This window comes from Mustela nigripes, chromosome 10 (genome assembly GCF_022355385.1).
Source record: "Mustela nigripes isolate SB6536 chromosome 10, MUSNIG.SB6536, whole genome shotgun sequence".
Classification (NCBI taxonomy): Eukaryota; Metazoa; Chordata; class Mammalia; order Carnivora; family Mustelidae; genus Mustela; species Mustela nigripes.
Genome location: NC_081566.1, coordinates 53,626,472 through 53,652,262, shown reverse-complemented (window position 1 = coordinate 53,652,262; position 25,791 = coordinate 53,626,472). Strand labels below are relative to the sequence as shown.

At 37.2% G+C, this 25,791-nt stretch overlaps 1 protein-coding gene across 1 annotated transcript in view; it reads left to right on the top strand.

The window, feature by feature from the left end:
• GPATCH2 (G-patch domain containing 2) overlaps positions 1-23,646 on the top strand; it is a 172,934-nt gene extending 149,288 nt beyond the window's left edge. The window contains exons 9-10 of the mRNA XM_059413345.1: positions 6,366-6,454; positions 19,775-23,646. Of these exons, the coding sequence (XP_059269328.1) occupies positions 6,366-6,454; positions 19,775-19,995 (310 nt within the window). The 3' untranslated portion in view covers positions 19,996-23,646. The remainder of the gene's footprint in view (positions 1-6,365; positions 6,455-19,774) is intronic.
• Positions 23,647-25,791: the final 2,145 nt, after the last annotated feature.

Below are 25,791 nucleotides of genomic sequence, written 5' to 3'. Positions count from 1 at the left end.
CTGTGAAGGGTGAAAGATTAAGTTCTCAAGGATGGTGGAAATTAGGAAACATAAAGAGGAAGTTTTCTCAAGTGGGTAGAATAGGTTGCTCCAGTGTTAGGTCATGTACATGGCCTTGGTGACCAGCAGTTCCTTAAAAATATCCGTAGGGCTTGGACAGATATGGGAAGTATGGAAGCCAAGATGTAACAGCGGTTCTCCCAAAGAGATTTTTTGAAACCTTATGAATAATTTGCCTATGAAAGGTTTAACTCTCTTCTAGATGTGAGAATGTTCTCACCTAGATATGCTCAGAATGTTCTAGTGATCATCTCAAGATATCTACCTAAATGGAGTGAGCAGAGAAGGGGGACAGGGGCAGCTGATGCTTGGGCTAGGGTCTGCCAGCAGCATTGGAGACTGCCTCAATCACCAGGTTGTGCTTCAGGGCCAGACCTTAGCATTTGGGGATATCCAGGAAAGACCTAAATCCAAAACAACTAAGGTGCTGGGAGGCTTATGACTGGTAGGTACCTAAGTCCAGAATAAAGCAAGGGCTCAGCTCCTGGGACACAAGTACTAAATTCGGTGCACTGTTTTAAACCTTAAACTCTGACTTTCTTAAGTCAGGATTAGTCCAGGGAGAGGGGAAATGGACTCAAGGCAGAACATGAAGTCAGATGACCAAAGCCACAGAGAGAGAAGGCACCAGAATCAGGTAGGGCATGATCGACAAGACTAGATACAAAGTGTGCTTCATGAACAAGAAGGGGCTTAGAAAGAAAAACCATTAAAAACCAGGACTTCATGCAGTGTTCACAGTTAAGAAATACTTAGACTAAATGGTAGTTAATGCTTCATGTGTGTTTTAGTACAACAGAAAAAGAGATACTGCTGTTAACGCCTTCGATTTAGTATGTTGAGACATGGAGACATCAGAGGGGAGGAGAGGGTCATTTGTATCTAGAAGAGGAAGTTCCCAACGGAGCTGGGTTTTCCAGCCCGGAGACTTCTCTCTGCCACCAGACACCTCCTCCAGTGACACCGCAGACCTGATTCATTTCTGTGCAGCTGATGCCCTGTCCATGCTTATATTTTTCTAACTGACAATGAGTGTTCTTGCCAAATGCCAGGGCCCATAGTCACATCTGTTTGTCGCTCCTCTGAAGCTTGTCTGAGGCTGCTTGGGAACACATTTTATCCAGGGGGCAACTTTAACTAGGCCTAATTCTCTGAAAAGCCTCTGTTTGTAAGTGCATACGATGAAGAGACAAGTCCTTCCTCTTTTCCCTTTAATATTATTGTGTTTGACACTGCCGGCTTCTGTCCCTGTCAGCCCATGTTGAAAGCCAAGTTTTCAGGCAAGATGGTTTTCACTAGGATTTTTGTTTTGTTTTGTTTTCCCTTTTTGTTTTTTCCTGTTTTTTTTGTTGTTGTTGTTGTTGTTGTTGTTGTTTTCCTCCAGATAAAATGCCCAGTTTCCTATCACCACACCATTTAAAAGGATGAGGGGATAAACCATGTGAAGTGTGTTTCAAAAGCAAAACAAAATGAAGACTTCTTTCTGAGTTCTGCTTTTCTAATATTTAATAGGAAAATCTTCAGAATCAGTATATGAGAAACTACGTTTCACATCATAACTAAGTGACAATACTTACTAATCCAAAACAAAAACAGCATTATTTCTTGATCCTTTCCACTTAAAGGTATGTTTATTTACCTTTAATAGTAAAGGTGTGAGTCATTATAAAGTTATTAGGCTTGATTGGTTTCCCCTCTTCTCCACCGCAGGCAAGTACCGTTAACAGAAACACACACACTGGTATCGTTGATGGGTAACTTCCTTGGAGCGCCTTAACAAAAAAATCTTAACGTTTTTTAATAACTTCGGGTCTGTTCATAAGACAGTACATTATCCTTCTTCAGAACACACACACACACACACACACACACTCAAACGCGTGCGTGTGCACACACACAAAGCCAACTACCACCTTGAATAGTAATCCAAGTATTCTGCATTGCAAAAACAAATGACTCATTTAGACTGAAGCAACAAGGCTTCCTTTGAGGCACTCATTGATTTTAAATTAAAAAATAACTGCTACGTTTTACATTAGGAGTGACAACGAATAACAGAGGAGACCTTACTCCGTGTTATTCGTAGCAACTTCAGGGCGCCTGTCTGAAGGAAAAGGGAGATGGACAAGCCTGAATGGGGCAATCTTACTGATCGATAATCCAGATCTCGGAATGCGCTGTAGCAGATAGTCAATTCCTGATAGAATTACTGAAATGCAGCCAGCTGTTTTTCTTATGGCTCAGGTCTTTGGGTTCAATGTACTGACTTTATTAACTTGAACTTTATTCTCCTTGAATGTTTGTGTGTCTCCTTTCCTTTATGTGGCTCTGCTGGGAGTGGAGGAGGGGAGATGAGTGAAGATGTTGTATTCCATTTATTCTGTAAAGATGACTGAAAGGGAATTTTTGGTCCAGCAGATGAGAAAAGAGGTTGAAAAGAGAGATTGTTCCTAAGATTTGTTTTTCACCGTGTTTGTAAACAGGCCTTCCTAATAAGTCTTAATAGTATTTAAAAAAAAAAAAAAAAAAAAGATAAAGTCTTAAAGGCAGTATTGACTTTGGAGAATTATTTTTCAAGCAGTGAGAAGACTCTGATTACATGCCATTAGTACCAGAACAGCAGACGTGGAAGCCAGCAATGTTAATAGTCACACTGGGTACTTATATGTGTCAGGCCCTCACGTATTTCTTCTAATTATTTCCAAAAATGTATTTCTTAAAGAAGGACCCTCCTGACTAATTTTTTTTTTTTTTAACCTTGGTTTGAGCTTTAAATCTGTCTGAAAGTAAGAAAACCTGGCATTGGGGGTTTTTTGGGTTTTTGTTTTGGTTTGGTTTTTAATAATCCAGAATCAAGACTTTTCATGGGCTGCCTGCCCACTTCCTCTCTCAGATAGACCAACACAAAGAAGTTTCATGATACGGCAGCGTCGTGTTATTCTCAACCATGACAGAGAGGAGTGACGGGAAGCAGTTATGTGTCTGGATTTTGCAAACCTTGTTGCCCTGCATCTCATCAGTTTCAACCCTAGCCAACCCTGCTCTCTACCGGTGTCCCAGGATTCTAACCTGCCCAACCATCTCTCCTGCTTAATGATCTTTAATGACTCCATGTCAGCTATGAAATCCAGACAGCTTCATGGCCATATGTGACATATATGGCCCTGATCCAGCCCCAGCATTCTTCTTCCTTCAAATTATATAGTTCCTGCTTGGAAGATTGTTTCCCAGACATCTCGAACCAGAATAAACTCTTTATTGTTTAAAGTACTTTCAGCAAAGTGATGCCTGACTAGCTCAGTCAGTAGTAGAGCATGAGACCTTTGATCTCGGGGTTGTGAGTTCAAGCCCCATGTTGGGTATAGAGATTACTTAAAAATAAAATAAAATAAAATAAATACTTGGAGCAACAGGTATAGAAAACCTAACCAACAATGGCTTAAACTAAGGATATTTATTATATTTCAACAAGAGGATCAGAAGTAAATGGTCCATGGGTTGGTGTTTACAGTTCAATAACAAAAGGGCCATGCCTCAGAATTCAGATTCCCACTTTATTTCCATTTCCAGAATGTTCCCTTCCCCTCCTTAGCTATTGCTGATATCTGAGCCTGTCTGGTATACACTCTACAGAGTCAATGTTGCTTCAGTCTTTTGCTAGGAGAGATTTCCAGAGGGATCACAGATGTCAAAGGATAATATTGTACAAAAAGGTAAAATCATGACTCTGTCGCAGGTATAAAATGAATAGGTGTTTGAGATAACTGTTTAACTCATGAGTTAATGAGGGAACCAAGCAGATCTTTTAAGGAGTTCAAAGAAGGAGTCAAAGAAACACAGATTTATAAGGAGTAAGGAGTGTAAATGTGAATGGGCAGATGAATGCAGAATTGACTTCTCCACAGGAGGGAAGATTGTCCTTCCTCAGGACAATTCATTTGTATTTCTATAGACTGGAATTATTTCCCATTGCTCTCAGGCATCCGTAACTTCGAGTTGTAAACTAGCTTCCATAGAGTCAAGAATCTGATAACAAGAAGAATATGCTCTAAAATTGTAGTTTTCCAGTAAGGCACAAATATTTCCCTACAAAAGAAAAAAGGTATATTCAACAAAACATGTTTCAAATTGTTATAAGGCCTCAATAATATAATCTCTAGTGATAGCCAATAAAGTTGGTGTTGCCCACCACTGCCACCACTGTCCCTGAGTATTTCATGCACTCGTGACTTAAACTCCCCACTGAGACTGTAAATTCCTCCTATAATAGGAAGTGAACATTCCATGCCTTTGTATCTTCCATCTCTTCCTTCCTACTCTTCACTGTCACCGCCTCTGTGGGATCTTATGCTAAGTCCGAATAGATACTAATAAATGCTCGCTGAATAAGTGAATTCTTTGATATTGTATAAAAAGGATGTGTCTTCTTTGATACTATTGTAGTTTTTTAAAATAATCTAACAGTTTTTAAAAAGTAAATGGGATCATAATCATTCATTTTTTATTTATTTAAGTTTTTTTTTGGGGGGGGGGCATTGGAGCCAGGACCACACCTCAAAACCCAGACAGTTTTGCATGTCTAAAAAGATTTTGATATATATGTGTGTGTGTGTGTATTTCTGCAAAGTTAGTCACTACCTGAATGAACTAATTTTTTAAAATATTTTAATAAGTGTATATATTTATTCTCTAACAGAGAAACAGTATGCACTCAACACAAAAGGAAGAGAAAACTAGACAAATTGTCTGTTGCTATTACCTATATTGATAGATTCTGACAGTGTTTTTATTTGATTGTGGATCAGCCAGATCATTATTGTACTGTACTTTGTGCCTTATAGGTAGAAACTATAAGTAAATTTTACTTCCCAGTAAAATTAGTGCCCAGCTTTTCATTATATTTAAATACCTGAGAATATGTGTATAAATATATATCTTGGTTTTTACCTGAATCAGTTTTTTCCTTTTAAATTTTTCTCTAATAATCTGGGTACGTAGGGGAGAAAATAATTTTTCTCTGTCTTTCAAGATTCTTCTAGCTAGATTAAAAATCAAACTGATAGATTAACAGGAAGAAATCAAATTAAATTCTGTACATACAGGGAACCCACACAAGCATGAGATTCTAAAGACAGTGAGGCAAAAGGAGGTATATATGTCATCCTGAACTAAGGAGAAGGGAAATAGGAGTCTGGAACTTAAAGGGAAGGAATACAATTCATGAGAAGATGAAAAGGAACAAATGTTTGGTGAACAAAGTTTGTTGGTCTATTCAGAAATAACTAGATATAGTGAAGACTGATCCAGCAGGCCTTGCTAGGTTAAATATGAAACGTCAGGATACTTCCAGATATCTCTGTGAATTACTAAAGGAACATGTGCTATAATAAACATGCATCATTTATTTCTGCTTCGTGATCCCCAGATACTATCCCAACCCCACATCAGGGATTATGATCCAGGAAATGAACAGAGTCCTTTTATAGCTTGAAATGTTTGAAGACTTTTAAATCCTTTCCATCTCTTTGTATAATTTTTTTCTTGATTTCCAATTGGGCCATTTCTAATTTTTCCAAAACTTTTTAATTTAGGAGTCCCTGATTAGGCAAAATAATCCAATTCTAACTAACTTTAAGAATAGCATAAAGTCTGCTTCTCAGTTCTTATATATATATATCATGTCTTTATAAATATAATCCAGTATAATGTGGGCATATTTAGTAGAAGAAGACCAACATTAACACATTCAAAATTATGCTTCCTCACCTAGCTAATAAACAATTAACTAAAGAATTCTAATCATACGAATTATGAGAGAGAACATCACTATTTCCTTCTGTCTGTTTAAAGTGTTTTAAGAAAATTCACTGCCACATAATATCCTAAAAGAAATTGATCATACTTTTCCTGTAATAAATGTTGCTCTGACAGTAAAGCATTAGTAACCAATTGATAACCTAGCAACAATATTGTGATCTCTTTAGATAATTAATCTTAGCTATTTTCCTGTCAGAAGCAACAGTGCTTGATTTTATGTTGAGCTAGAAAGATTGCCAGTTTTGAAAATTAAAAAGCATTCCTTTTATATTATTCATTCCAGTAACAATTTATGATGGCGCATTTAGCTGCTGAACGCTTGTCAACAAACGTAATTATGTTTCGATATAAACAAGATTGGTGGTTTTACTATGCTGCTCCATCTTTGTTGAGAATGTTTTGATTTAGGTTCAGATTATACAAGCTGTGTATTTATGTGTCATTTTTTTCCTCCTTTGTTAATAGTTTTTTCTGATAATTACTTGTAGGCAAACAAGCATGCATTTAGGATCCTTATGCACAGGAGATATCAAACGGAGAAGAAAAGCTGCACCTTTGCCTGGACCTACTACATCAGGTAAAGCAAAAAGGGGTTGGGCCAGAACACAAATATAAAGTTCATAAATCATCGACTGGAAAATACAGATAATTCTAAATCACTTACACTGAAGAAGAGGCACAGTTTACAAGCAACTATTAAATCATTTGCATTTGGTGTCAGGATATATTGCATGTTCCTTGTTTAGATTTTTCAGGCGGCCAATCAATAAAATATTTGCTACACACCTACCCGAAGGCAAGACTCTGTGTGAGGTATTAAAAGGATACAAAAACTTCAAAAGCTGTGTCTTTGGCCTGCGGAAACTTATAGACGGGTTGGGACAACAAGGCATACGTAGATGAAAAGGCAAATAACTCCAGAAGAAATTAATTGTAAGAAATTCGAAAGTATAAGGAGCAGCCTCAAAACACAAAGCCCCATATTACGGAAGATGGAAAGGTAACCGTGAATGCATCGGTCTGGTTTCTAGTCCCAGCTCTGCAACAGTCCTAGATTCGTCTTCCCATATTTATACATGGGTGCGTGGCTGGCTCTGTCAGTAGAGCAGGCAACTCTTGATCTCAGGGAGGTGAGTTCAAGCCCCATATTGGGCATGGAGCCTACTTTAAAAACCAAAACACAACAAAGAAACAAAAAAAAGCTGCATTAGAATAAAAAAATCACATCAAAAATCACATCCTTCTAATAATGTTCCATTCTAATGAGTGTGAAATAGGGGAAACCACAAGTGCGGAGCAGAGAGAAGTCACTAGACCAGAGGGGTCAGGAAACCTTAGAAGGGCAAAGGCCCAAGCTTAGTAGTGAAGAAGATGAATAACCAACCGTATGTTTAACAAAATCTCATGCAAGAGCAATGATAAGGAAGGCAGAGAGAAAAACCAGTGAAAGGAGGAAGAACTGGGCATTGAATGTAAAAACCCACCTAAGAATAAGGATTTGTGTTGCAGCAAACTGACTCTAAGAAATGTTTTCAGTGTAGATACTTGGTCAGTTACAAAGAATAATAGCCTTGGCCTATTGCCTGGGATCCTTACCCATTCATACTTATAAACTTTAACTTCATTTGGGAAGCACTTTATAGGAAAGGTTATTTTTTCCATGATGATTTATAGAATATGAAAATAATATCCATGTCAACCAGGAGAATAAACGATGAGAAGGAGAGAAGAAATCTTGACATGGTCATTACAAGGAAATAAAAGATGTAAAGCTTTAATTCTCTATTTAGGAGATCTGTCCTATAGTTGAGTACTAAAAAATTGAATGACTTAAAATTGGAGCAGTTGTTCCATCTAAATATAAAATTAGAAATAATGCATGTGATTATGAGTAAATATAATATTGATCATCATCTTGTAGCTATACTGAATTTTCAGAATTTGGAAGTAAGAAACACCTGTGTGTGGAATGTGTATTTATGTAGAATAATATTTACCACTTACTGGATGCCTACTACGTAACAGAAAGTTTGTTATTTCATTTTATCTTTGTAACAGCTTTATGAGCTAGGTGGTATTAGCATCACTTTACACCGTAAAATTAAGATTCAGAGAAGTGATAGGTTTTTCTTCGTTCCCTAAGAAGAGAGTAATTATTGAATGGCAAAGGGGGGTTTCAAGCCTACATCTCCCTGCATGACTCCTAAATCCCTGTTTTTTCTATGACAACGTATGGCCTTTTTGTAAGAATATATTTTAAAGACTGTTCTGTTGCATATGTTTATTTGAACCTGCTATGATATCTTAAGTTTCATAGAAGAGTTACCTAAATATTGCTAGGTAGAGATGCAGAACATTCATGAGAATAGTTCTAATATATCTTTCCACAGGAACATATAGCCACTTTTAGATCAAATACATGTCATAAGTTCTTCAATTCAAATCTTTCGTAAGGCAGGTGTAAGATTCTTTAATATCCCCATTCCAGTTGAATGGTCCCCTGAATTCTCTTATCTTTCAATGATTCAAACATTAGTGGCAGAAATAGTACAAGAACAATCTTAGGGATGGAACTAAAGCACCTTAGTGCCTGCAGTAAGGAAGAGAGAATATCAGGGTCAGGTTCGAACACTCTGAACATATGTGAAGTGAGAAGGAAAACGCTTAATGGTTGAGGAGAGGATAATATAATTATTTCTACAAGGTGATTTTGACGTTACAACTCAGTAGCATCAGAGGAAATCATTTATACGGAGTATGGGTATAAACATTAAACTTTAGCCTAAAACATTCATAAGCTTATACCGGCATATTCCAAACGTTGTATTTCAGAACTGTTGTGATTCTCTTAAGAGTCGGGATTTTGGTTATGTTACAAGATTTTTTTTTTTTTTTTTTTTTTTTTTTGCTTAAAGAATAAAATGCATAGAAATTTAATGCATTTTTGTAATTACAGTAGTGGAGTAAGAGAATTATGTTACTCATTTCCAATGCATTTTTTAAATCCATGCATAACTGTTCCTCTCAAAGAGGTAGAGAATGAGGTTATTTAAAAGTCCTCAGTTTTAAAAAGAATATCTTCTAATACTAATGAATCAACTCTAAGGTGAAGATTATTATCCAAATTCAAGTAAGAAATGCTTTTGCATAAATACACTTTGATAATGAGGTTATGAATCCTTGATCATCTTGTCTCTGAAAATTATAATTTTCAAATTCTGGAGTATATTCAGCCTTATAATAGTCAATTATATTTAAGCTTCCAGAGTTGAGTTAGCATGTAGAAGTATTTCAAAGTGAATACTCTCCCCATTTTATAGGCCCTCACAGACCTCCCAAAAAACACATTGAATTGAGATACGTTTTCACACATCCTTTTGCCTTTAGTCAGCATTCCGTCTAAGCAGGGAAAATGCAGGTAAAGATAACTATGTCTCATTTGAAATAGGGGATAAGAGTTAAAAGGCAAACAGCTCAAATATTATGTAATGATCCCTCTGATTTATATGTGAAAAGTTACACAGTTAAACAGCAGGTTTAGAAAACATTTACCAGAACACTATCAGAAAACTATAATTTGGCACTCTTAACTTTATAATCCTGAACAAGGTTTATACAACAATTTAAGACTCTAAGAATAAACAGTTACATATTGTATACATAATAAATATTTTTTAAAAGTCACCTATGAAATTAGTAACTCAAAATCTGATCTTTACCTGCTAGTGTGTTGAGAATTTTACTCACCCTGTGTTAGCCGTAGCATTGAGGCATAATGTCATTTGCTTTGTAAGGCTCTAGACTAGCCAGCAGTGTTATCGGTTGAACATTTATTAATTGTGACAGGAACACCGAATTTATTTCAGTGCTTTAGCTTATTTACTGCTCTTTCACCTTTGTATTTTGTATTGACAAAAGAAAATGAATATTGATAAGGTTAGCTATTGATTTTTAAATGTATGGCTTCATCGCTGCCTCATTCAAAGTCACAAACCAAAAGACAGTAGGTGTCTCAGTAGCAAAGGATGTAGATTGACTATTATAAAATTGAGAACTGTTGAAGCAGGAAGGTTTGCCAGCAGAATGCATTTTATAGTTTGAAAAATGTCATCTGTAAAGGTGAAGAAAAGCAGCGAGCGAAATAGGAAGGATATTATTAACACATTCTTAAAAGCCAGTCAGCAGTGTTGGTTATGGTCTGTGTTTTTGGTAAAAGTCTTAGCTTATTAAGGATCTGATAGTGAAAAGATGTGAGTATGCTTTTTGAAATACGGAGGCTACCTCAGTATTAAATGTGTTGTTATCCACAATTAGTATTTGCTGTTACTATTTTGTTTTCTGTTGAACTGATATCCTAGGGAAAATAGTCATCATAGGGAGTCCACCTTTCTTCTATGCATTTATTTATATTATATGCCTAGCAAAGTTCAATTTCTTGGTATAGATATTGGTTCAGGCTGCACTGTCATGGATACGCAAGATTTTGGCAAGAGGTTGCTTTACAGCTTTTTTGTGACTTTCGGGAGTTCTTCCTCAGCATCCTACTGATATTTCAATAACAAAATAATCTCCATGAATACTTAAGGCAATAAAGGCAACTTGTAAATCATAATAATGGATGAAGATTTTTTTTTAAGTGTGCTTTTAATTAAAAGTCATACTAATCATAATCAGGAAATGGTCAGTATAGCCAAGTGCCCTTTCAAGGTGCTATATCTCTTCAGTTGTCCAAAATTTATTTATCAATAATTATGTTTTTATTTTCTTTTACCACTGGATCTATATGACCACTCTAGATTATCTTATCTCTCCCAGAATTTTATTTATTTATTTTTATTAAAGATTTTTATTTATTTACTTGAGAGAGAGACAGTGAGAGAGAGCATGAACAAGGAGAAGGTCAGAGAGAGAAGCAGACTCCCCATGGAGCTGGGAGCCCATTGCGGGACTCGATCCCGGGACTCCAGGATCATGACCTGAGCCGAAGGCAGTCGTCCAACCAACTGAGCCACCCAGGCGTCCCTCTCCCAGAATTTTAAAATGGGCACTTTGGGGAGAGATGGTTGGTATTAATTTTGAAACCAAACTACACTGAACCTATAGCAAAAGCCTAAGAAACATATCACCTCTGTCCTCCTGATACATGCACCACCAAACTGCCTTTCAGTCTGATGTTTTAGGAGAGTTTCAGACAGCTCTCCATTATCATTTGGTACAAGGAACACTTAAGGAGAGGGTAAACATCCACATTAGATTAAAAATAAGTGTGTTCCTGACAATATAAAAGCCTAAATAATGAGAAAGTATACAAACTACAGAGCAGCAGGCCATGCTGAACAAAATACGAAGCCATCTCTTTAGATGCATAAATGATACTGAAAGAAGGAAATTGTTCAAAACCAGGAATGGTCTTTAGCAGCCCCCATGTCCATGCTCAGTTTTGCCAGTCTAGGTAATCCCTGAGGTAGTTTGGTTAGTGCCCCTGTAGGAGGGCAACTAAGCTGAGGAGTTGGGTATAAGGATCCTATCAAGCCAGAACGTCTGGAAAGCTCTAGCCTTAGAAGAGGGCAGACTAGGAACAAAACTTACCCACAGGCACAGGAAAATAAAGAATCTCATTTATACCCAAGCTCCAAGTAGAAGAATCTGAAAATGCATAACCAAGAGCCTACCTCATATGAGTTTCTAGTTTAAAATTACACCAAGTCAAAAAAATGAACAGAAAAACTGGTCTTTGAAACAAATGCAGAGCCACTTTGGTGGTACATGGTTTAAACCCCAATGATTATCTTCATTTCACAAATGAAAACCTAGTGAAGTCATCTTCATAAACCAAAACTTAAAAAAAAAAATTATAGACAATTTAAAAACAAAAGGAAGTAGCTGTAGAAAAAAATAAGATAGGTATGGTAAAGAACCAAGGAGAAATTTGAGATTCTTACTTATTATGAAAAAATCTTAAAAATTACAAATTCATTGGATGGGTTAAACAACAGGCTCAATACAGCCAGCCAAAATAAAATTAAATTAAAAATTAAAAAAAAAAAACAGCAAATTTTAAAAGCAATCTGAAGAGATTACCTAAAAGAAGCACTGAGATAAAAATATGGGAGATAGAATGGCTGGAGGACTTGGAGGAGGATGAAGTTCAACATACATCTGATAGAATTTCCAAATGGAGTAGAAAGAATAGGGAGGTCCTTTATTCATGGAGCATCTTAACTGAATTCATTGAAAATGATAGAATTCTTACAACTGAAGAAAAATGTGAATATTCATATTCAAAAAGTACAAGTTTATCAGAAAATAGTAAATATAAAAGTAGTCATACCTAGACGCATTGTTAAAAAAGAAAGAAAGGAAGGAAGGAAGGAAGGAAGGAAGGAAGGAAGGAAGGGAGGGAAAAATTTAAAAATACCAAAGAGAAAGAAAAGAAATTAGCAGAAAGAAAGAAAGAAAGAAAGAGAAAAATTTAAAAACACCAAAGAGAAAGAAAAGAAATTAGCAGCCAAGGAGAAAAGATGTAACCTACATAGGAATGGTATTACACTGGCAGCAGACTTAAAAACATCAGTAAAGTCCAGAAGATAAGAGATAAATATTCAAAGTGCAGAGATAAAATAACCATCAACATGGTGTTTTATATCCAGTTAGGCTATTCCCAAGAGTGAGGATGAAATAAAGACAATTTCAGGTAAAAACCAATTATTACTAAGCTTAATACTTCATGTAGAAGAATGGAATTCCTTAAAAAAAATGAAAATCAAGAAGAAATTGTGAGCAAAGAGATTGTTAAACATGTTCATAAAGCTAAAATGTTGAATATATAAAAGTTAATAATGATGATGACATTGCCCATGGAGATGATTAATTTGGGTGTATTAAGAGTAAGATGGAGTAAGCCTGGGTGGCTTAGTCTGTTAAGCATCTTTTTGGCCTAGGTCATGATCTCAGGATCCTGGGATTGAGCCCTTTGTCGGGCTCCTTTCTCAGCATAGAGCCTGTTCCTCCCCCTCCCTCTGCCCCTCCCTCCTCCCACCCCCTGCTTGTGCTCTCCCTCACTCAAATAAATAAAAATCTTTTTTTTTTTTTTTTTTTAAAGTAAGATAGAAGTAAAATTCTGGACAACAGTATGGAAATGTGAAGAAATAATAAGTCAGGTATGCATGTTGATATTTAAAGGTAATCACTAAACCAATAAAAATATTTTAATTTCCAAGCTGATAGAAGCAAGCAAGAGACACCAGAAAGGAAGAAACAAAAATACAGAGAATTCCACAAAAAGGTAGAGGAATATAAGATAAATAACATTAAATAATACAAGAAAAATAGATCCAGATACACCAGTGATCACCATAAATGTAAATGGAATAAATGCATGTTAAATTCAGAGTTTATTATAATAGATTTTTTAAAAAACCTGTAAATGTTTATAAATACATCTAAAACTTAAATTACAATTTAAATACCTGCCAGATAAACTGGATTTACAGCAAGCAAATGAATCTTTAGGTATTTCAAGAGAGTTGAAACACTGTCTTCAGAACAACTTGGTATCCTAATTTAGACTAATAATTCTCAGGAGTTTGAAATTTGTTAACAGTGAAATCTCAGTCATTTGGGAGAATGTAGCAAAAGAAATGACATAACAAAGTACTGGTTATACAATATTTTAAGTCAAATGTTTAGTCAGTGAAAGGGTAACATATGGACTCAAATGTAAGTCCACATTCTAAGTGGGACACTTTCTAGCTAGTTGACTTTGGGCAGGTGTGTTACTTCTTCAGACCTCAGTGTTACCAGTAAAATGGAACTGATAATACCTATCTTTTAGATTGATAAGGAAGATCAAAAGAAATGGTGACTGTGGAACCGTTTGTAACCTGAAGAGCTGCAGACATCATTATATTTTGTTATCCAACTGTGTTAGTGTATGTTTGCTGTATATTGTCCTTATGCAAATTGAGAGAAGTTATTACAATTCAGCTATAACCCAGTTAATTTTTTTTAAGTTGTTTGAAGTATCATTGTCACTAAAAATTTTTTTTTAAAGATTTTATTTATTTATTTGACAGACATACATCACAAGTAGGCAGAGAGGCAGGCAGAGAGAGAGGAGGAAGCAGGCTCCCTGCTGAGCAGAGAGCCCGATGTGGGGCTCGATCCCAGGACCCTGGGATCATGACCTGAGCCGGAGGCACAGGCTTTAACCCACTGAGCCACCCAGGTGCCCCGTCACTAAAATTTTTTATTTGCCATTAATTCTCATGGGAAGTGTATAGGTTCTTGGAGTAAACTTAAGCAAAGTTAGAATCTTGCTTAATCACTGTGTAGTCATGGTCAAATGATACCATGTCTCCAAGGCCGACTATAATTCCTTCCTAGCACAGTTGTTATGAGAAATGGATATAATGAATGTCTTATGCCTAACAAGTAAAGCATGTGCTTGGTACACAGTAGGCAAACCATAAATGGTCCTGATTATATATTATTGCATATAAACATCTCCTTGTGCCTTCAGAACCAACACAGTTTTAAGAATTTTTTATTTTAGTTTTTTTAAAACGCTCTTCTTTGATTTATAATGATTCCATAAAAAATATATTTCTGTACAACCAAAATATCTATTAATAAAAACACTTCCAGGGTGCTGTTGGTGCCTCACTCAGTTGAACCTGTGACTTCAGCTCAGGTCATGATCCCAGGCTCCTGGGATGGAGCTCTGCATTAGGGCTCCCTGCTTAGCTAGGAGTGTGCCTCTCCCTCTCTCCCTGCCTCTCCCCCTACTGGAGCTGTCTCTCACTCTTGCTCACTGTCACTCTCACTCCCTCAAGTAAATAAAAACTTTAAAGAACGAAAAATTAAAAAACAAAACTTCTCCAAACATGTCAATATAGATTATGTCTTTCATTCTTTACAAAGTATTCATCACTTTGAGGGGGGGAAAGAAATTAGTTCTACATTAAATTTTTATTATTTAAAAAGTATGTGCCTTGTATTTTAAGCAGTTAAGGACTTGAATGGATTTGATTTAGCAAAATTCATGTCAAAGATGCCTACAGTATTGCAGATAAAATGCAGAATCGTCTGAATCAGGCTGTTCTATATTAAGAATGAAATCATTAAAACATCTGACAAAGAGTAGTAACACCTACCATTTTCTCACATCTTGTGCTAAATGCTCTTTCCTTTCTTAACAGTAATCAAAAAAATCCATGTCCTTAAATTAGTTACGGAGAACAGAGGACTACATTATAACTCGTGATTTTAATAACCAATAGTAATAATAGCCCTGCCCCCCAGCTGGCTAGTAAAGTACTAGGGAGAAGGGGACAGGAAGAAAGAGTGAGCGCATCCTGCAAATGCTCAGATGCGCCCTGAATACGGGGGAGGGACTGAGGCAGGGTACACTAGCTGTTATGTAGGAAGCAGCGTGTGTCACCTCCCCTTCCATTGGCTGTTTATCCAACATCAATACAACACTTTAGGAGCCAAATTACTAAACAAGCTGCCAATTAGGCTTGCAGTCATCTGGACAGATTAGCAGCTAGGAAAGGCCGATACAAGATTTTCATCTCTTGAGCCAATTACGCAAGTGAATTACCATCCACTAAACTCCCAGGAAGATGTGAGGGGGAAAGACCCACTCAGCTGTCAGAGAGAGGCGGGATCCAGCGTGAAGGGGTCTGGGGTCGGGAGCGTGGGAGGGTGAGCAAGCTGGGTATTGCTAAAATTGCCAGAGCAGGAGGAGAGCTTTCCAGGAAAGGACTTAAAAGATTTAGCACTGCCAGGAGCAAAAGGAAAGGAAATTATGGTTGTAGGATGCTGTGCGGAGACTGAGTTGTTCCAATCCCAAGTCTTAATCTCATAAAAAGGATGAGAGACCCAATAGTAGATCTCACTCCAGAATCACTGTCCATGAAAAATGGACTCACTTTACCTTGTCTTTAAGGTTGCATAGAAAAGCTGTTTTTCTTCTTTTTGGGAATCCATGTTTCTATGTGGAAGGGTTTAGCATTTGAGAAATTAAATGTTCTTTTTTTTTTTTTTAATTTTTTTACTTGAAAGTACAAGAAACCGCTTTACCTTATTTTATTTTCATTAAGAAAAGAGAAGGAAGCAGCACGTAAAAAAACAGAGAGAGAGTGAATTCTTTAACATCTAGATAAAAAACACAAGTATGGGACCACCATGCTTGAAATAATCAACATTTTTAAATGGTGATACTCAATTACCATTTGCTGTTCCCTTCAGAACTGAGAAATAACTGCAATTTAGCCATTTTTTAAGAGATGTATTAAATTGGCCTCATATCTTTTCTTAAATATTTAATTTTAAACCTGAACTTTAGGGTGCCTGGGTGGCTCAGTGGGTTAAGCCGCTGCCTTCGGCTCAGGTCATGATCTCAGGGTCCTGGGATCGAATCCCGCATCGGGCTCTCTGCTCAGCAGGGAGTCTGGTTCCCTCTCTCTCTCTTTCTCTCTGCCTGCCTCTCCATCTACTTGTGATCTCTCTCTGTCAAATAAATAAATAAAATCTTTAAAAACAAAAACAAAAACAAAACCTGAACTTTAGTAAGCTTTTGTATCCAAAATATGATTAAACAGATGTGTAGCCCAGAACACCACTAGACCTCTGATGCAATTTGAGCTTATAGATGGAATTAAACTAATTTGTGACAATCACATAAAAATCAAGGATGTGGGATAGGATGCCGGTGCATTGTTCAGCCTTATATACTTGATCAGTGGCTGTTCAGAAGATATTAGCTATCTTGGAGGTCGGTCTGGGTTGCCACCATAATCATAATTTCAAAATAAAACTCTAATGGCTCTTTTTCTTATATTAGGGAGGAGTTTTTTTGTTTTCGTTTTTGTTTTTTAATTTTTTATTTTTTATAAACATATAATATATTTTTTATTCCCAGAGGTACAGGTCTGTAATTGCCAGGTTTACACGCTTCACAGCACTCACCATAGCACATACCCTCCCCAATGTCCATAACCCCACCCCCCTCTCCCAACCCCCTCCCCCTCAGCAACCCTATTAGGGAAGAATTTTGACAAAAGGCTTTTCTTCAGTTTTGTGTGTGTGTGCGCGTGTGTGTAACTAAGGGGTCCATTCTTTATATTATATATATGGGTGTGTACATACGTGCACAGAGAGATATTTTATATATACATATATATATGTCTATTATATATATTATATATACACACAAAATGAATTATGAATTTTTTATATACCAGTCATTGTCATTCAAGCTGTTCGCAACTAAAAGGTTTTTTTTCCATTACACGTTAAGATACTTGTTTCAGTGAACTAAGACCCAATTTAACAAATCCAAAACTGACTCATTGTGGTAACCTGGTTCTTATTTATTGCCTGTTACTAATTCAGCAAATGTATTCCATTCTCAGTCCCACAACATACTGAAGATTGAAACTTCCACAATGTCCAATAAAGGGCTTTGAAAATCAATTGATCAGAGTAAATGAATGTCCATTATTAAAACTGATTTCTAGCACTTTGCAGTTTCTTTCTTCTACAACTCAGAATCATGGGGAACAATCCACTTGCTCTCCCCAGAATGCTAAGTACAAAGTACCACATAAAATAAAACTGTTGGTTCAACCTTGCTATTTCGTATATTATGATTTTTTTTTACCATGAAATACGTATCCCAAAGAACACATGGAAATGCAGAGGGACTGTTTAAAGAACGAAATAATTTTTTTAAAAGATTTTATTTATTTATTTGACAGAGAGAGATCACAAGTAAGCAGAGAGGAAGGCAGAGAGAGAGAGAGAGAGGAAGCAGACTCCCTGCTGAGCAGAGAGCCCGATGCGGGACTCGATCCCAGGACCCTGAGATCATGACCTGAGCCGAAGGCAGCAGCTTAACCCACTGAGCCACCCAGGCGCCCTAATTTTTTTTTTTAAAGGATGAAATAATACACTGACCATTTCTGTAACCACCATCTGGGCCAAGAAATAGAACATTATACAATGCAGCCCCATATGTAATACTTTCGTTATTGTTATTGGTGCTTGAGGATCCGTCCTAAACCTAATCTAAGAGAAGGAGAGGGACTGAGAGTCCCAGCCTTCTTGGTTGGGGGCAGAGGACAGGGATGGAGTAGAACGTGCCCTCATCATCCCCAGTCAGGGAGGAAAAATTAATGATGTTTGAAAAGGGGTAAAGGGGGCTTGTGGGGGTGCCAAAGAGAGTAGTGAGTGGTCTTGTTAGCAGCTCCCCATTTCAGCCCTCAAACTGTTCCGGGAAACAGCCACCCACATTTCAGAGCAGAAATATGCTGGACCCCAAGCTGAGCTACTATATACACAAGAGGCATCCTCGGAACTTTGAAAAGTGAGACGATCTTTAGCCCTGAAGGACTAGAGAGGGAACCGTGAAGCAACGACAGCATTCCTGTAAGTTTGCGACCTCGGAGTTCTACAACTGGCTTGTTGGAACGCTCTGGCGTAGGAGGTGGGGCTATATATGTTCTCATTAAAACAGTGATTGTTTTAAGATGCCCTCATCCCCTTTCCCCCATGATTTCCAGTATTAATTTGATAATCACTTCCTTCTGCAAGGGGAGTAACCACAAGACATGCTCTGAGAGTTGACAGTTGTGATTGCTTTTAACTGGTTACCTCTAGATTGGCTAGGTTCCCCTTCCTACACCACAGTCTTCCAGCTGCTGCTCCAGGATGAACAGAAATGGACCCCTCGGGGCCCTGGCCTGCTCTACCTCAGGTGCACACAGCCCAAGGCCAAGTGTGTGGCTAAAGGAGGGAGTCAAGTTCTTATGTTTCCTTGACTTTTACATCTGTTAATGTCTCAATTCTTTGACTTTAGATAATTGGTACTTCTGCACTTTCCCCTAGAATCGAATGTACATTTCATAAGCTCAATTGTTTCCATAAGAGCCTCCAAGAAAATTCAAACTAAAAGTCAATCTTTGAAAATGCCGTCAAAAAGAAAATGCTTAAAATAGGTACATCTCTAAGTCATCTTTGCTAGGAACGTACTGGAAACAAGAGCTATTTCTAAATCTCACGATAAGCACTGCCCAGTCTCCTTTTCCAAAATAAGAAATGGAGGTAGGAGATCAGGGATAGAGGGAAAGGGGAAGAATTATTTTATATATAGCACCATCTGTAACTTTAATAGTTACTGTATTTATTTATTATTTTATTTTCCTCTATTTTTTCCCTTCTTGTCTGCGTCTATAGTGATCAAAATGTAGAAATGGAGGAAGGAGAAAAGAAAAGACTTATTATAGTCCAAATCACAAATAACAAGAAGAGGATTAGAACAGTGTAAACAATTCCTAGGAATTAGGGATGCCAACAGTTGTGCTTTTTGTTTGGTTTGGTTTTAGTCTTGGTTTTATTGAATGACAATGCCCCAGGCAAATGTACAATACTATGGTGTTAGGTTGGTGATTTTCAGAATTCCACGTTGAGGCTAAGGCAGAAATGAAATAAACCTCTTTGTATTTTATCATTTACTGACGATACTTTTCGTACAAGATCTCAACTGATGCTGGCCACTTTCTGTGAGGTAGACATTGTTCCACCTGTTTTATAGATAAGGCGACAAAAGCCACAGGAAGTTAAATAACTTAATCAAGCTGCTGATTAGTAGAGCTGAAACTCTAAATGAGATCTTTCTTCCATTCATCCCTCTACCCCACTAAGGTCCTCATCCCAAGATGAACCCTTGCCCCCACCACCAGCACCTCCCACCCAGGTACCTTGTTGAAAGAAAAACTTAGGAGAATATGATTTTCTTAGCTTGGGAGTATCTTCATCTGTACTAATGTGTTTTGGGGATTGTGGATTTTTGTTCTGTTTTGTTTTACTTTTTGTCGTTTTGTAATTTCAGGATTTGTAGGGGAAAACGCCCAACCAATCCTAGAAAACAACATTGGAAACCGAATGCTCCAGAACATGGGCTGGACACCTGGGTCAGGCCTTGGACGAGATGGCAAGGGGATCGCTGAGCCCATTCAAGCCATGCAGAGGCCAAAAGGATTAGGTCTTGGATTTCCTCTACCAAAAAGCACCCCTGCAGCTCCCACTCCCAATGCAGGAAAATCTGCCTAAGAAGAAAAGCAAAGAAGAAATGTTTTACAATTTTTATTCACGATATAGATCCCCATTGTCCTAAAACTACAACATAGCTTCCATTTTTGAAGCAGAAATCTCCATGGCCTCAAAGTCATCACTCTAGCGTCCTAACCACATACCGTCCAGCCACAGTGAGAGAGATGGGGCTCTGTCACAATTCCTGGTGCTAAAGTGAAAACCTTCACCTTTTGCAGTTTTCAGCTATTTCTAGGTATAAGGAACACTCATTTCTCCTATTTATTTTGATCTCATAGGTCAGTCATTTCTAGCGTGATTCGTTTGTGTGTGTGTGTGTGTGTGTGTGTGTATGAGAGAGAGAGATGCCCAGGCAAATGTGAGCACACCCACAGGTTTCTCGAATGGGATAGGCCAGAGAGGGTGGTGTTTCTATCATCCCTAGAACTTGAAAGACCTCGCATTTCATCAGTGAAGTCCTAAGATAATCTTCGTGTGAAAGGCTTGCCAATTTCACGTTCTGATTTTGGCTCTTTTGTAAGGATTCTGTAGCAGGGTGGTCCCAATTATCTCTCCTTGGACAGTGTAGGATAAAGTTCACAGTTGACAAACAACAATTAATATTTCCCTCTGACATTCTGACCAAAATAAACCTCATCATTGTAATCACCAGAGTGCCCACAACATTACCTTAATGCAGATTTTACAAATTTTACCTCATCTAGAACAGAAAATAATTATTGAAAGAAAAATGTATTTTTTAAATTCACCATGACTGAACTGTAAATTCTATTAATCTAGACTGACTTCTACCTCTCTCTTCCCAAAGGTTGATATTTTTTTAAGATCAGTGCAACTGTGGTAAACTAATTTTCAGTTTTAACCATTGGAGACTAGAATGATCGAATCAGTTTGTTTGAAAATCTAAATGGCTCTTCCAAGAATTCAGATTTCTGGCAATGACCCAGCCCATTTACAAGGTGAACAAGAAAATGAATGGTGATAATTTGCCATCTAACATCTAGGTAGTTACTTTAAAACCAAGCAAAACAAGTCATTTTTATTATGTGCCTCCTATTACTATTTTTGAATCATCTGCTTTGTAATGCCAGAGGTTCTAAATAGCTCTTGGCTTAGGAGATGATCTTCATTATTAAGGACTGATAATATATTTATAATGGCTTTTATTGGTTGAGTAAAGGTCAAGCTAACACATGTGAATCACCTTTCTGATGGAGTTTTTTAAGGCTTTTTTTTAAGAGCAGTTTTAGGTTCACAGAAAAATTAAGAAAGTACAGAGATTTCTCATATACCCTCTGCCCCCAAACATGCACAGCCTCCCCCATTATCATCCAGAGTGGGACTTTTGTTAGGATCAATAAGCCTACATTGACACATCATAGTCACCCAAAGTTCACAGCTGACCTTGCAGTTCACTCTGGTCTTGTACATTCCATAGGTTTGGATAAATGTCTAATGACGGGATCCACCATTGCAGTATTCACACAGAGCAGGTTCACTACCCTGAAAATCCTCGATGCTCCCTTGTAGTAGGTTCTAGAAAATTTTGCAAATGTTTTTTTAAAGGAGAAAGAGGAGGTTTGTGCAGATAGTGGACCTTTCCTAGGTGGTCTCGTAACTGCCAGTTGGGGAGAAAAAGGTCTGTGGTTTGCCAAATGTACACGTTTAAGAATTCTCTTCTTTCCTAGGGGTATTGTGGGTAAGAGGACAGGTTGGTTAAGAGATTATAGACTACACAGGTAAATTGCTCTTTTGAGGCATTCTTATTGGATAGAGTAACCCTGTAGTATGATTACTTTTATAAGTTTGTTTCTTGGAAATTTGTCACTTAAAAAAAATGCTTTTTGCTAAATACTCGTTCTAGCTATGTAAGGGGGGGAAAGCTGGAGGAGATCATCTATAATACCAGGTTAAAACTTCTCTATGGTCGTGTAGAGTGCTTTAGGATCTATTCAAAAGATTTTATTTTTAAATCCATTGCCTGAAAATCTTCTGAAACCCAAGAATGTTGAAAAGCCAAATTTGAAGCTGCTGATAACACACATTAAGTGTATTGTGAGACAGGTCCCAAACTCCTGAGGACAGCCTTCTTTTTCACTCTGCAATGTTCTAACCCCCATAGTGAGGAACAGCAGAATGTATACCAACTGGCATGGGGAAACTCCCTCATAAGACATTACAGTCTTATAAAGACATTACAGTCTTTATGAACACTTTGTATTGTTTCCCTTAGGGACAGGTACTAGTCCTCTGAAGCAGACCCTTGGAGATGCTCATTTAGCTTGGATGTTCTCAAACACTCCCTCCAAAGTAGTATTTACATTATCAGCAAGCAAAAGGTCAAATTCTTGACGTCTAGAGCCCTCTATGTGGCTCTCAGAAGACTTAAAATATTGTTTAATGTTTGTAAGTATTTAACTTAGTCAATACTCCAAGTAGATATTATCACGGAAACATACATCAGAAGCACATACATCCCTTCGCCATTCAGTCCTGAAGAACAGTCAGTGCAGACCTGATGTTCTATCTGTACCCAAATGTAATTGGAGAAATAAACACAATTAAAATACTGAATTTTTAATGTAAATCAAATATCTTTCAAGATAGGAAGCCCACTAATTTATGTTTCACTTACAGTACCAGTTAATTTTTACCTGCTTGTTACTATGCACATAGAACCCAAAGCATCCAAAGGAATTCCTGATTTAGAATGCACATTCATGTCTTCTGAAAAAGGTGGTAAGATTTTCCTCTGCTCCTTTGTGAAGTCACTTTTCTACTCTACAGTATCTAAAGCCCATGTCAAATTAATCAGTCATGCTAAACTGTAGAGAATACATAGGTCTCTTCCTTTATGGTCTAAATTATCTCTAGCTGTAGCCAAGAGGGGCTGAACATGACTACCTTAGCAGTTCAACTTTTTTTCTTCGTATGTTTATTAAACTTGATACCGATGAGGCGGTGTGTTCGGGTCTTTTCCTTCCTTCCTTCCTTCCTTCCTTACCCCAAATGTAATTTTTAAGGCTATATTCCCCTTAAACTTGTTTGCTTTCGTTTTTCAGTTACCTGACACCCCTTTAAAAGAAAGTACATAACTAACTGAAATTTACCAATTAATTAGTGTCAACACTTGAATAGATAGACTTTATAACCCATACCGTGGTTATCAAACAGAAGTAAAGACAGTAGAGTTAAAAGATATGCACAATGTATACATATAGGTGTGTTTACAGGCACAAACGTGTGCAACAAGCAGACATGGTTGCAAAATACTGCATTTTATTAATACGTTCATTTTAACATTGTGAATTGATGTTCTTGTAATGAATTGAACTGACAGTTGCTTCTCTTCACATTTTCATTTTGAGCCATAATTTCACAAAAGAAAATAATTTCTTCCTGTATTTTGTCTTTCTAAAAACAAAAAGTGATCTCAATTAGTATTGTAAAATGAAGTTGGTTAGCAAAGATTATTTTGGATTTTTTTTTAGTTTTTTTTCCTTTTGATAGAAAGCTATATTAATAGTACAACAAAGAATGAAAGAATAAAACTATGTTTAAAAATGTTATTTATAAGCAGTCGTTGTCTTTGTGCTTTAAATGTTTACCTCTTAACCTTAAAGTAATAAAAATAAAGTTGAAAGTACTCTAAAAAAATGTTTAATTACTTCCTTTGACAATTCAGATCTAATAATTAAATTCATTGCTCATTTCTAAACCCTGGAACATTTCAGTATTTTCAAAAGATCTACAGAAAAAAAATTGGTGAACATATTTGACTCACACGTTTATTCACAGCTGACTGTGACCTGTTTTACCACATTTTCATCATGTGTTTAATTTCTCTGAAGTTGGGCTAAACTGTCTCAAGGCCTCCTTCCACTCAAACATTCACTGATTCTCAAGTAGCAAGTACACACGTTCTCTCTCCGGCTGCTTGAAATATCAATGAGAATCATATATGTTCCAGTCACTCCATTTCTTCCTGGAGCATTGTACCTTTCATAAGCATGCTTGGGTATTTTAAATATTCTGTAATACTAAAGTGTTGAGTTTTGTTTGCTGTAAGAAGCATCTCACTGTGTTGATAAAATGGTATCATCTCTCCCGAAAAACTAAGTAGTGTTGTTAGTTTGTTTTTTTTTTTTAATCCAGTAGGTATTAAATACTCATTTATTTAACAGGCTTGCAGTAATATATACTCAAATGACAAGTGGACCATGAAGGCTCCTTCTGCTGGGTTCCTACTAAGCAAAGACTCATTACTTTACACACCTGACATTTTAAGTAGATCCAGATTTGTCTCTAGTGAGCCAGTGCCATTAACTGCCAGAAGTATGATCTACTATTGCCACTTTTAGTTTTATCTGTACATTAGAGTTGTCTTCTGTCTTCGAATTGTCAGACAGTTTAAATCATTCCCGGATTCACAGACCTCACTCCTGTTCGTGATCAGAATGTCCTATGTTTACCCCTTAATCTTTCAAGGATGAAGTTGGCTAACAATTGAAGGTGATTTTTATGTTTGTTTAGTTTAGGTTTTGGCTTGGGGGGGGGGGGTTGTGTTGTTGTTGTAGTTTGAATTTTCAAAATAAATCACTGGAATTTTAAATGCGTGTATGATACTTGATCTTTCGGGTGTAAGATGGTGTAATTAATCTGCACAACAAGACTGCGTTGTGATAGTATCCCAGATAAAAGACAACCCCCTGCAACTATTTTTTACCTATGTTTCATCTTCCTATTAAATTTCTAAGAAATGTTTATTCTTACTGAAGGCAACATTCTTTAATAAAAGCAGAAAGGTGAGAACTAGTATGCTAACTGAACATGTACTTAAAATAAGCTTCCTAAAATGGCAATTTCTTATTGAGGTGAGTTTCTTCACATGCTAGAATTTCATGGTTCTGATAAGCAAATGAGTTTGGGGTGACAGTGGGAATGAGGGTCTGTTTGATGGCCAACGTAGCCAATCTGGAATTCTTAAGTTCTTTGTGGATGGCTATAATTCATTATGGACACGATAAAAAGGACGTGCACAATTTTGTATGTGGATGTGAAGGCCTTGGGAGCACACGGTAAGGGTGTGAAATTTGAAGTAATTCTAACACAAAGGCTATTGTGTCTGGTCCCTAAATTTGGAAGGCTTGGTTCTTGACCCTCGCACAACTTTACATGCTTTTCCTATTACCTGGCGGCTTTGGATTCCTCTCCACACATCTTAGTCTACTTTTAATGTCACCGGACAGCCTTCCCAAGAGGAGACAATTGCCAAGCCCACAGGAAACCAGCATGTTTTGACTCCTACGCCATTGCATTTCTCCATTAGGTCCCTTAACAACTCAGCTAGAAACAAGCAGCAGATTTTCTCCCCCACTCAGTGAGTAATTGTCTGCGCCACAGTGACAGATGTGCAATATAGCAGCTTCTTCAGGAAAAAATTAACAGTTTGTCCAGCATGTCAGCTCGCTCTTTTTAGTGCTTGGGAGGTCTTGGCCCCATTATGGATGATTTAGAAATTGAGGCAAGCAAAGACCAGCTGCCTTTGCTGAAAGCCTTCGTCAGTCCCCCTCATCTGCATTCCAAGACTCACTTACATCCAGAAATTGGTGGAGCCCCTCTGGCCACGAGATGAGTGTGGGCTGACAATGCCTTGATTTGTTGAGAGAGAGAATAAATGGGTTTTTCAGAAGATGAGGAAATATCACCATTACTGGCCAATTTGCAGCATTTTATCTGTTCTTCAAACATGTCACTTTTGTTATTGTTGCATGGTAATTACATAGTGAAACGGAA